At 41.0% G+C, this 13,307-nt stretch overlaps 1 protein-coding gene across 2 annotated transcripts in view; it reads right to left on the bottom strand.

The window, feature by feature from the left end:
* SP4 (Sp4 transcription factor) overlaps nucleotides 1–12,391 on the bottom strand; it is an 88,334-nt gene extending 75,943 nt beyond the window's left edge. The window contains exons 1-3 of one of the 2 annotated variants that reach the window (XM_017871550.1): nucleotides 12,135–12,391; nucleotides 11,600–11,715; nucleotides 9,530–11,084 (exon numbers count right to left, since the gene is read on the bottom strand). In XM_017871550.1, coding sequence (XP_017727039.1) covers nucleotides 9,530–11,084; nucleotides 11,600–11,715; nucleotides 12,135–12,141 — 1,678 coding nt within the window. In that variant the 5' untranslated portion in view covers nucleotides 12,142–12,391. The remainder of the gene's footprint in view (nucleotides 1–9,529; nucleotides 11,085–11,599; nucleotides 11,716–12,134) is intronic. The other variant, XM_017871551.1, reaches the window with a different exon arrangement.
* Nucleotides 12,392–13,307: the final 916 nt, after the last annotated feature.

Here is a 13,307-nt window from a genome sequence, read left to right as displayed (position 1 = left end):
TTCCAGTGGGTGTCACTATGTAGAGATGTCACTGGGTTACCACCTCCTGCATACAGTTTTCTTTACATTATTCAAAGACTTTTCTTACATATCTTATCTAATCTTTGAGACTCTATGAGGTAAAGAAGGTAGGAACTAGTATCACTATTTTGCAAATGAAAAAAAAAAAGGAATGGATCTACAATTATGATGTTTGCCCGGAGTGGTACAACTAATTGGTGGGGGCAGGGAGCACCCAAGCGAAAATGTTGAGTTTTAATTCTTAGTGTTGTGCTCTATGAAGCCTCTGCACTAATAATAAATCTACTATAAGAACCATACCTCTGATCAAGCACAGATATTTCTTACCTCCTTAACTTTATTATCATCCCTCAGGAAAAGAAAAGCTTCATATATTTGAATTATCACTTTTTCTATTCGAAAGATTCTTGAGTCTTAAACATTTTACATGCATATAAACATATTTTTAAGACACAAGGTCTCACTCTGTCACCCAGACTGGAGTGCAGTGACGATCACAGGTTACTACAACCTTGAACAGAACTCTTGAGTTCAAGCAATCCTCCCGCCTCAGTCACTTGAGTGGCTGGGACTACAAACATGGGCCACCACACCTAGCTGATTTTTTACTTTTTCCTTTTTCCGTAGAGGTACACTCTTACTATGTTGCCCAGGCTGGTCTCAAGCTCCTGGGCTCATGTGATCCTCCTCCCTCAGCCTTCCAAAGTGCTGAGATTACAGGATGAGCCACTGCACTTAGCCTCAAACATTTTCAAAAAACACCTTTGTACCAGATATTCTGAGCCAAAAAAAAAAGGGGGGACTACTGCAGCAGGACTGTTCATGGAAAAAAAAAAGAAAGAAAGAAAGAAAAGAAAGGAGGGTGTGAGGGGAGTAGAGAATGTGAAATTACTTAATGGGTACAATGTACATTACTGCAGTAATGTACACACTAAAAGCCCTGCCTTCACCACTATACAACATATCAGTGTAACAAACTTGTACTTGTACCTCACAAATTTATACAAATAAAAGATCAGCATAAATACCTAAAAAATAAATAAATAAAAAGGCATGCTGGATTTTACTTACTCCATAGGGAAAATTGACAAATTTAAAGCTGTGAGTGCTTCCCAGAATTTGGGCTCTTTTAGGATCCTAGATTTTCCAACTGTTTTCTAATTCCACTCAAGAAAAAGTAATCACATTGTTCACACTAAAGTGATAGTATCAGAAACACAACTATGGTTAAAGAGCTGGAGCAGTCCCCCCTAATCAGAGTGGGGAATATGTTCCAAGACCCCCACTGGATCCCTGAAACCATGGATTGAACCCTATACATATTGTTGTTTCATACATACATACATATATACACACCTGTGATAAAGTTTAATTTATACATTATACAAAGTATGAGATAACAACTTCTCTTTGGCATATATTTGGCTTCTCTTAGATATATCCAAATTGCCAGCATTACTACTTTTGCGCTTTGAGGTCATAAATATGCAAAGTAAAAATACTTGAACACACTGTGATATCACAGCAGTTGAGAAGGCTACTAAGTGACTCGTTAGCAGATACAGAGGGTATAACTGGACAAAGAGAAGATTCCCATTTGCCCTGGACAGACTGAGATTTCACCACACTACTCAGAAAGGCATGCAATTTAAAACTTGCAAATTGTTTTCTTCTAGAATATTCCATTTAATATTTTTGGACCATGGTTGACCACAGGTAACAGAAACCACGGATAAGAGGAGGCTACTATACCAAGATAAAATATCCTAACTACAAATTCAGTGTCAGAACTAAAGCATGTGTTTAAAATACTAATGTGTTGGTATTCACCAAATAAAGGAACAAATGACATAGAAAAATAGCACCTAAGCACATAGTAAATTTAAGAATGAACAGAAATATATTAAAAAGTGCTACATGTATTGCTTAATAGAATTCACCCTAATTATACAGCCTCTATAAGAAAAATGGTAAATATCACCCTAAACCTCCCTCACAAAAATCCCTAAATACTTAATCATGTAAGTTTAAGACTTACAGAGACCTCTGACCATGTACTGGACGGGAGTACCCAGAACAAAATAAAATATACACTCTAATTTCACGGATCTTTAATTTTAGAATTAGAATAAGACTCAGAGTTTATAGTTCAATCAAGTTTTCTATATGGTACAAGAAATTCTTTTGCAGTCTACAGAATCTTTGACAGATGAACATCCAATCTTCAATGAATGATCACTACTTAATTAAACAAACCATTCCACTGTTGTGTAACTCTAGTCTGTCTTTGTGTGTGCATATACATATGTTTTTCCAGGGCCAAAACAAAATTACAGAACTATGTCAGAAAAAAAAAAACAAAGCCCTTCATACATCTAAAGACAGCTATCACAATTTCTTGTTTTCTTTTAAAGATAAAACTCTGTTCTTTGATTATTGCTAGTATGAAATGTTTTCCACATTCTTCATTCTGGGAATCCTTCTTCATACATTTGTGAGTCTCTCAATGTCCCATTTAAAATGTGCCACCTGGTACTGCACACAATATTGCAGAAGTGTCTGACAAGCACAATGTACAGAAGAAACTTTATTCTACTCTCAGTTCATTTTAAGCCAATAAATTCCAAATCATTTTCACAAGTCCTCCTGCCAAGCCAGGTTTTTTACCTTGTAGGTATGTAATTCACTCCATCTTAAGTAGAGGATCTTACCTGTTAATTATATCTTACTAATTCTGGCCCACCATTTCAGCCTGTTAAGATCACTCTGAATCTCAGTTCTATCATATTAGCACCATCTACCAGCTCTGTCTCATATTTGAATTCAGTAAATTCAGCCATCCTTCAACCTGGTATCTGAAAAAAAAATGCCACACTACATCAAAATTAGAACCCCATGCCATAGTGTGAGACCTCTTACGGAGGTGAATAATCAATTACCACTTTTCATACAATTGTGCAACCAGCTGTGAGCCTTCAAAGAGGCCACAACTATCAATACTAAAATCAAGATAAATTATGTTAACATTATTTCCTTTGGATACTCATCTGGAAACCCTAAAGAAAGAAGATATGAACCTAGTTTCTTAGTGAACCCATACTGGCTCCCAGTGATTCCTCAGTTCTTTTTTAAAATGCTCAAGAGCCAACTACTCAATAATTCATTCAAGGACTTTGCTAAGGATGGTTATCAAGCTCATTTGTCTGAAGTTAAGAATATTTTTAAAAATTGAGGTGTTATTCATGTGAAATTTTCTGGTACTTTTTAACCACGCAGCATAAATTTTAAGTTATTGATACTAGCCTGAAACTGAATTTGAAAGTTCCTTCTGACCCTAGGATAACATCCATTTTTATTGTCTTGACTTCCAAAAAGCAAACCCAGAAATGCAGTAGAAAGACAACTAGAGGAAAAGTCAAGATTCTAGCCCTCACTTTGCCATCAAATATAAGAGGGTCATTTTAACCTTTCTGGGCTTCAATTTCTTCATTTCTAAAATAGGGCTAAGGAAAGGGGTGGGAGAAAGAGGCTCATTTATTTTAAGTTACCTTAGTAACTACAATTTCATTAAGCCCTCATCTTACCACATACTTAAATAAGCAATTTGTGGTTCAACAGGTTTCCTTTGCCACAATTTCCTTATTCACTAGGTAGCAAAATGACAAGCATTATGAACATCCAATGTTAACTCAACATCCAATCTTAACTCAAACCCACATCAGAAAAGCACAGAAGAGCACATATATGTATATAGTCCGATATTAGGCCAGGTTCCCCCATTACTATCAATCCTTACTGTGTCACCCCCAAGTACTTAATGTAGCAATGCAGAACCTTCGACCCATATTTCTGCTTTCACTTCAAACAGTAAAAACACAAAATGCCTTTATAAATAGACTCTACCAGCAGTATCAAAAGGTTACAACTGCTAAGCCATAATCTCCAAGATTCTTTCCACCTACAATTCTATCATTTTGTAAGTCTTGTTATTTCAACAAGATCTATGTGTAGCACCATTCCCTATCTTCTCTCTTGATTAAGCAAATTTAGAGCTGTGGGTGCTTTCATGCCTGCCCCAATATTCTCAACCTGCTTTCATGCCTGCCCCAATATTCCGTATTACTCATTATATATTCCCTGATTCAGAATTTGAAAAGCAGGTGATTAAAACTCTATTTTCAGTCAGACACGGTGCCTCACGCCTGTAATCCCAGCACTCTGAGAGGCTGAAGTGGGGAGATCACCTGAGGTCAGGAGTTCGAGACCAGCCTGGCCAACATGGCAAAACCCCATCTCTACTAAAATTAGCCAGGTGTGGTAACATGTGCCTGTAGTCCCTGCTACTTGGACAGCTGAGGCCGGAGAATTGCTTGAACCCAGAAGGTGGAGGTTGCAGTGAATAGATATCGTGCCACTGCACTCCAGCCTGGGCAACAGAATGAGACTCCATCTCAAATACAAACAAACAAACAAACAACTCTATTTTCCTTTGCTACTCTAACCTGAAATACTTCTTTAAAAAAAAAAAAAAAGCCCTTTTAAAAAATTAACGTGGCTCTACATTGAGTACTTTTCATCTTCTATGAAAAAATCATTTAATAGGTAAAGCCAGCTTGGTAGTTCAGAACCTAAGTCATTTGTATTGAGTATAAGATTTAAGTTTCTAATAATGAATTCCAATCCATAACAAACAGTATTACAAAATTTTAAAGAAATAAGATTACTTGAGTAAATCTGACTCCTCTGGAAAAAGAGGAGCCAAACACAGGAGTACATGAGTATGTATATATACAGATGCCCATTAGGGAAATCCAAATTAATAAAACATACATGGCAAAGGAAAACCATATTTGTATTAAACGTCAAACCAATTTTCCACCTTTAGTAAAACTCTAGAAAAAAAGATCAGTGTACGAAGTTAATTCTACTAGATTAAATTCAGTTTTAAAATTAAATATAAATTTTAATTATTTTCTTTGTTACCTATTTTTTACCAATAATGAAGCATTAGTCCTCCCATTTCTGGTTTCATACTATATCCCCAGGTTTCATATTTTAATTCCCTGGAGAAGTAAAGAAATTAGGTAAGAGAATCAAGTTATTGAAGGGTCAGCAGTATCTTATCATTAAGTCTGAACTTCCTCTGTGGGAGAACCAGCATAAAACTGTTAAGTTCCACTAAAATTGACAAAGAAATAATAGTTCATCAATCAAAAGGCTTACAGTATGAGCTGTTACTACATATGATGATTACTGCCAAAAATAAGTCACACTGTGGGCCACTCCAAGTTAATTACAGATTTAGATATCAATTGTTCCTACAAGCTCTAAATTCTTTAACTAAGGAAATGTAACACATGAAATTCACTTTATTTAGGGCTCTTTGACTACTAGAAAACACTGTGAAAACAGGTAGTTCACTCTCCTCACTTAGTTAAAATAAAGGAACTTAAGCCAGAGGTACAATTAGCTGTCTTTGAGTTTAAAGTAAGGTTTCTGCTTTTCCTTTGAAGTCAAACTCAGCATGTTCTCACTTAAAGTGGGAGCTAAAAAAAAAAAATGATTACACAAGGACATACAGGTGGAATAACAGACACTGGGGACTACAAAAGGTGGGGGGTGGGGTGAAGGTGGAAAAAATACTTATTGGGTACAAGGTTCACTATTTCAGTGATGGGTACACTAAAATCCCAGAGTTCACCACTATGCAATATATCCATATAACACAACTGCACTTGTACCTCCAAATCTATTTTTTTTTAAAGTAAAAGTAAAAAAATTTTTAAGTCAAATTCAGAATCCCAATAACGAAACAAAAAGAATGCAGAGCATACACATATTTAGTTCCTACTACAATTCTAACTAATGCTCAGCATGAAGGTCAGGATTTACAGCTGAGACCAAAGCACAGAAACACATTATACTGAACACATTATTAATGGGAAAAGGATCCCCCTAGGTTGTCACTAACATTCTCATTTCATAAAACTAAGTATGAAGCTCCCCAGATTCAAGTACTGATTTCATTAGATATACTTTGTATGATTTCACTTTTTTTCTGTCCATATCATCCAGACTTCCCCTAACCTCTTGAAGAGTAAAATGAGAATGGTAGATGGTGGAGAGTTTTAGCTCATTGTCCTTGAGCTAGCAATAACATCTGTCAAAGCCACTAATTTTTTCAAGACTTGTCATAAAAATTTAGAGCAAAATTTTCCCCACAGATTAAACAATACCATTCTCCTGGGGAACACAATGAACCGACCAAGAAAGTACTTACAGATGAATGGGGACATGAAGTAAAAGATCTGAATTTTCACGGCTCATTTATAAAAGGGCGATATGGGTACGCATTACTCCTTCCCCCCTTTGTCAAGACAGTAAAGTTCCTGGTGTTCCACTCTTAGTGTCTTTTTTCTTTTCTTTTCTTTTTTTTTTTTGAGATGGAGTTTCGTTCTTGTTGCCCAGGCTGGAGTGCAAGGGCATGATCTAGGCTCACTGCAACCTCCGCCTCCTGGGTTCAACTGATTCTCCTGTCTCAGCCTCCCGAGTAGCTGGGACTACAGGCATGTGCCACCACGCCCGGCTAATTTTGTATTTTTAGTAGAGACAGGGTTTCTCCATGTTGGTCAGACTGGTCTCGAACTCCCGACCTCAGGTGATCCGCCTGCCTTGGCGTCCCAAAGTGCCAGGATTAAAGGTGTGAGCCATCACACCTGGCCCACTCTTAGTGTCTTAAAAATGCAAAGTCAAAAGAAATCAATGAAAACAAAGTTGTTTCATTCGCTTCATTAAAACCATTCCAAGGCATTGCTCCTAATTACAAACTGCTATTTTCTTCATCATCTTTTATACCCTCGTTCAAAGAGCATTGTCCAGCACCTACTATGTTAGGCGATGGGGTAAAATCTGCAAACAACTAGGCCTAGATTAACTGTATTGACTTGTAGACATCAAGCAAGGTACATTTCTGGTCTTTGTCAGACTGCTGTCTTTTTTAAATGATTGAGCATATTTATTAGAACATAAACAACATCGACAAAATTTTAAATCTTTGGTTTCAGGGGGGAAAAAATCCAACTATATAGAGTTCAAATTTCCTCCCATACTTAAACAGAACCACCCAAATCATGTAAATCCTTTAAGTGAAAAAATTATCCCTGAAAATGAAGGAATAACCATACCTATTGGCAGTGTTCAGCATACAGTAGCCGTCTCAATATACACTTGTAAAATAAAAACTAAAAAGTTGTAGTTGCCACCGAAATCCATTCTCTGAGGCACAAATGAACTAGCTCAACACCCCCACCTGCTTCCATATTCTGTCTTCTGGTTCACTGCTGATGACCAGACACTTGATTCTCAAACTTCAGTGAGTTTGTTTGTTTGAGACAGGGTCTCACTGCAGCCTGGATGCCCTGGGCACAAGCGATCCTCCTATTTCAGCCTCCCAAGAAGCTGAGACCACAGGTGTGCCACCACACCCAGCTAATTTTTGTTTAATTTTTTGTAGAGACGGGGTCTCCCTATGTTGCCCAGGCTGGTCTTGCACTAGTGGGCTCAAGCAATCCTCCCACTCTGGCCTCCCAAAGTGCTGGGATTACAGGGATGAGCCACCACAGCCAGCCACTTCAATGAGTTTTAGAATCACCTGGAAAGTTTGTTTGAAAGGCAAATCCCTTGACCCCCACAATTCAAAACTTATACTACCAAAAACTGGATCCTGTGTTTATTATAATGCACCATTCAAGTTAATCTAAGTTTGGGTGGCCAAAACATTTGTTTACCCTCACAATGGCTAAGGGAAAACCTCTGGATTGCAAAAGATAACAACCAGAAAGCAGAAAAATTGATTACTTCTAACCTAAATTATAAGTTACTCAATTCTCTTAATCACAACTCACTAACTAATGTTTAATAAGCAAGATGAAATGGAAGTGAAGTAACTTCTGCTTTGACAATGCAAACTGTCATTCAACCCACCAAAAACAGTTTTCTGAAATACTGTAATTATTGTCAAAGTTTTTAGCAAAGAAATAGAAACAAAGCAAGTTAAGGATTGTAATCCAGAGAAACACTTATGTAATTATGCTGTAATAGTTTTAGGAGAAAAAGTACTACAATCAAAACACTAACTAGATGACTGTGCTTGCCAATATAGGGGCCACTAGCCACATATGGCTACTTAAATTAAAATTAAATAAAATTTAAAATTCAGTTCCTCAGTTGCCCCAGACACATTTAACTGCTTAACAGCCACATGTAGCCTGTGGCTAACATTTTAGATAGGGCACATAAACATTTCCAATATCACACAAAGTTCTGCTGGATAGCGCTGGCCTAGAAGCAGTGGTATCTGGATAAAAAATATAATCTCGGTTCTCCTGAATCAGATGGCTTTATCTGGCAATTTACAATTTTACATATATATGTCCACTTTAGGTATTAACCATAAAAGAACACCCTAGTGTAATTTTTCTGCAACTTGTGTCAAGAAAGATCATTCAAAAGTGATAAACTTATTTATCTCAGATTATCAAAATAGAAATATTTAACTAACAAGTTCTGGAAGTATCAAAGGCACTAAAACATAATGAGGTTTTCATCAAATCAGAAACAATGAAAAGGGTTTAATTACTAGAAAACAAAAGTTATTAGGTACAATAAGACTGGTCCAAAAAAGATTAAAACTACTTCCAAGTACTTTGGAAGTATCTATTTATATGCATAACAAATAACAACTGCTTTTACAATTGGCTTAAAAATAACTTTACCACAATTCAAATTAGTCACATTTTACTGTCAACATTTTTCATTGCTTTCCACCAACCTTATATTAAACATCTACAAATCACACAATGACCATAAGATGTAATTAAATATAATTCTATAAATGAAGGATTATTCATTCAAATCCTGATATTAGCATAAAAGTAGACATAAAAGTTAACCAATTTACAACTTAAAATTATCTCTCAACTGTATCAGAATCTAGTTTAAAACAGTCCAGTGTTATAAAACACAAAAGCATGGGTGACAAGATGCTGAAGCTTGAGAAATAACTTCCACGAAAAAAAAGCCTTATCACACCACAGAATTAAAAGTTCAACAGACTCACAATTATATATGCCAACTCAGTTTAAAATTACTTTCCCTCAAAGAGATAAATATCATTTTGACTAGGCTTCTTTCTGAAGAGTTCGAATGTATTCAAATAAGACCTCTAAATTACAGAAGACAATTATGTTTCTAATCAGAAAGCTTTGTCCCATAAAATAATACTTCTAAAAAAACTAACAAATTTAACACATTATAAAATCTACAAAAGTGAACTTGTCACACTGATTACTATAGAGCTATGTTTGTTAGTATAATATTCCTGTTTCTGGTTCCTTATGATTCTGGGTTTACTTCAGAGGTCTAAGTCAAACCTAAGAATTAGCAAAGAAAAGCAGTAATTGTTATGAAAAACTATTTAAAAGGTACTTAAAAAGATGTCATAACTTACCTGCAACACTAGTGATTGTAACGGGAACTCCCTGCACTTGAACACCTGCAGCACCCAGGTTGGCAACGCTCACTGTCTGAAGGTTAGGCACTGATGCAAGCTGGGCAGTATTCAAAGTTATTGGGGCACCAGCAACAGCCACCGGAGCAATCTGAGCAAGAGTTGTGCCACCGCTTGAAGACACTGGGGTGATGGTTAATTGTTGGGATAACCCAGCATTCTGAACTTGCAAATTTGAAAGACTCTGAATATTCTGAACCTGTACAGTTTGCCAACTGATTTGCCCTGAAGGTGTTAAAGTTGGAGCCCTGATAAGCACCTGAGTCGGATTTACTGCTTGAAGTTGAACATTCTGTAAAGGCTGCTGCTGGATGGTCTGAATTGTCTGCCCTGACTGGAGTTGAAATGACTGTGGTGGAATAGCCTGAATGATCTGTTGCTGAGGCTGTTGGATCTGGATCTGTTGTAAGATAGGTTGGCCTACAATTTGCACCTGCTGAAGAGAATTTGATTGATCCTGTGCATTCTGCATTCCATTAGGCTGAAGCTGACTGGAGCTCTGGGCTTCAGACTCAGTAGCAGCAGGTGTTTGAGATTCTTCAATGGTGCGTTCAGAACTACTGGCTGATGTGCTTGCATACTGGCCCGTATCTGCTGAGCTCACTAATGTGTCACTGCTTGTCAAAGATGTTGAAGCAGTGGTTGTGCAGGTAGTGGAGGAGGAGGGAGATTCCGGCATAGTACTGGCAGAAGTAGTGGTGTTGGTGGGTGTGGAAACTAATTGATTCCCATTGGAAGTCCCACTATCAGCAGTAGTAGCAGGCTGGCCAACCTGCCCAGTCCCTCCTCCGGCAGCCACGTTGTTTATCACTGGCAAAGCTAGAGTCACTCCTCCAATGTTAATTGGTAGGGTTGTTACAACTTGAGCCTGAGTACCAGGAAGAGTCTGTAACTGCAGTGGTATTGAAACACCAGGTCTAATTTGGACTGGAACTGTCTGATTTGCCAGGTTTTGAGCAAGAATATTCCCAGAAGCTGTCCTGTTAGCAGCTGTAAGTATAGCTTGATTATTACCTGCAGAAATGAGCTGAATTTGACCCTGCAAATCCTGTAGAGATGAACTACTAGTTGGATTGATTTGAATTTGTTGACCTTCCACTGTCTGAAGTTGTGGAATTACTTGGTACTGTACACTACCACTTGGATTTTGTACTTGTATGACTTGAAATTGACCAGGGGTGGAAGAATTACCTGATTTAGTTTTTGTAGGAGATGCACTCCCGTTATTACTGCTGGAAGAACTAGACGAACTAGAAGCTGGTTGAGAAACGTTATTCTCTTTTGAAGCAGGAGGAGTGGAGGCAACAAGTTGCCAAGCGTTTCCAGCAAGTTGCGTTGTTACCAGTTCTAGCTGTTGTGGTTGATTCTGAAGTTGCACCAATCCTTGACTTGGATCTATAATAATTTGTTGTTGTCCAGTTGCTTGATTTTCACCAGGAGTCCCTATTTTGCTGCAAGTAGCTGCCAGTAAAGCCAGAGGAGAGGGCTGAGAGTCCTACCCAAAATGGGATGGTAAAGGAGAGGGGGGGAAAAAAAAGTGGGCGGATTTAGTGGAGGCCAGTAGTTGCCAGGGGGTTACTTATTTTGACAGCTCTACATAACAGAATTTAGCTCGACATAACAGAATTTAGGAAGCAGCAGAAATCAAAAAGAAATACAAACAAAAGTAGATAAGAACTATATGAATAAGGAAGCAAGTCCTATAATATCAAGTTTAAATAAAAGGAAATGTCTTTAAAACTTTGTGAAGTGTTATGTTCCTAAACTCAAAATGCCCTTGGGAACACACACACCCTTTTCTTATAGTCTGAATTCCTGATGTAATTTTAAACAGCGTTATACCCTCAAAGAGGTGAAATCTTGATGAATTTACAATTTAAGTTCCACACTCTCAGAAAGATGCTTTGAGTGGATAAACATTTTTATTGTTACTTCTGGGCATTTAAAGGGCATAACTCCCTCTCTCTCCTAATGTGTCGTGATGAATTTTTTTTATTTGCTTGCTTTTACCTGGGAGCCTGAGGTTTTGGGTTTTTTATTGTTATTCTCTGGCTCAGAGGTTTTCCCTCCTTCTGTAGCCATCGCCGCTGCCGCTGCCGCCTCCTCCTCCTCCTCCTTCTTCTGATCTGCAACAAACCCCCCCACCACACACACACACGACAACAGGTTATTAGGATTATTATTATTCGTCTTCTCCCTCTTCTCTTCTCCCCCCTCCCCCCGAACATTAATCTCCATAAACCCGCGATCCACGCACACCGGCAGGGGTGGGGAGAAGGAGGGAAGGGAGGAGGGGATATCACAAAACGTGGTTTGAAACCCGACCCATCGGCTCCAGAGCAACACCCAGAAGGAGGTTGTTCTCTCTCAGACATTAAGACAAAACACAACCCTCCTTCCCTCCCCCTGATTCCCTCCCGCCCTCTCCTCCTCCCCTTAAAGCATCTCAGCGGCCCCGGGGGAGGGGGAAGAACCCAGCAGGGTCTGGGGAGGGAGGGAGAGAGGGAGGCGGCGAAGGAGACTGAGGGGGGTGGAGAATACGTACCGCTCATCCCGCATTAACAGGACAAACCCTCAGACGGAGACACTGGGATAGAGGTGGGTGGGGGTGGGGGCGAGGCGGGAGGAGAGGCCGGTCCCGCCCGCCCGCGGTGGCTCGGAGGAGGCTGTAGCTGGCACAGGCTCTGCCTCTTTTTCCGCGAATGGCCGCCGCTGGGCTGTGGCGTAGCAGCTCCTCTCTCCGCCCGAGCCCGGCTGACTCGCCCTTGATTGACAGCGGCGGCGCACGGCGCGGGCGGCGGCGCGGGTCGGGGGCGGGGCCAGGGCGGTGCGAGCCCGGCCGACTCCCCACCCCCCTCGGCCTGTCTCCGCCGGAGCCTCCGACTCTCCACCCCTTCCCCCAGCGGATTGGCCGCCGACCTGCCGGGGGCCGGGGCGCTGGGGCCGCCTCCTCTCCACCCCCTTTCTCGGGGTTATTCTTTTAGCAGCTCTTCTCTTCCTCCCCGGCTCCTCCGGGGCTCTTTCTCTCGGCGTTCTAGCTCAGGAGCGCTGTCGGTAGGCCCTCCATACAGCCAAACTTGTTGTCTCAGGATATCCCGCCCCCTACTCATTTCCCAGTGCCCTCCACTCAAAAACCCGCTCCAGCAATCCCTCCAGTTGCCACTAAAGAAAAAAGTAGGGCCCTTGCCCCGGGCAAGCGAGAGGGGCGGACGTGAGCGCGTGCAGACCACCGACTGATCGGCGCGCCGGGTGAACCGCCCGCTGCCCCCGCGTAGGGAGCATGGCTTTCCTGAGGCGCATCCGGACCCGGGCGCCCTTTTTCCCTGGCTCGGTCTCCATTGGCTGAGCCCAAGGTGACGCGCGCTGAGTGGTGGGAGAAAGGGGGTGGGGTACTGCCGCGAAGGCTCTCGGTACTCGTAGTTTCCGGCGGCCGCGGTGCCTTCTTCGAGGCACCGCCTCTCTCCCGCCCCCGACCGAGGCCTGGCTGCCGAGCGGAAAGCTGCCCGAGGGGGCGGTGGCGACAGGGCGTGGCCGGGGCCGAGTGGGAGTTGAACTGAGCAAGGAGGAGGGGGAATGGGTGTTGTTTGCCTGGGCCTATCCGCCGCGCGGGGCTGCCCAAAGCACCTCTGCCACCGCCTCCTCGGCTCCAAGCCGCTCCCCGCGGGGCGAGCTCACACCCGGAGCGCTCGGCGATTGAGCAGGCGGCGGCGTGGGGAGG

The sequence above is a fragment of the Rhinopithecus bieti genome, unplaced genomic scaffold (assembly GCF_001698545.2).
Source record: "Rhinopithecus bieti isolate Rb0 unplaced genomic scaffold, ASM169854v2 scaffold_5882, whole genome shotgun sequence".
Classification (NCBI taxonomy): Eukaryota; Metazoa; Chordata; class Mammalia; order Primates; family Cercopithecidae; genus Rhinopithecus; species Rhinopithecus bieti.
This window is presented reverse-complemented; position numbering and strand designations above follow the sequence as displayed.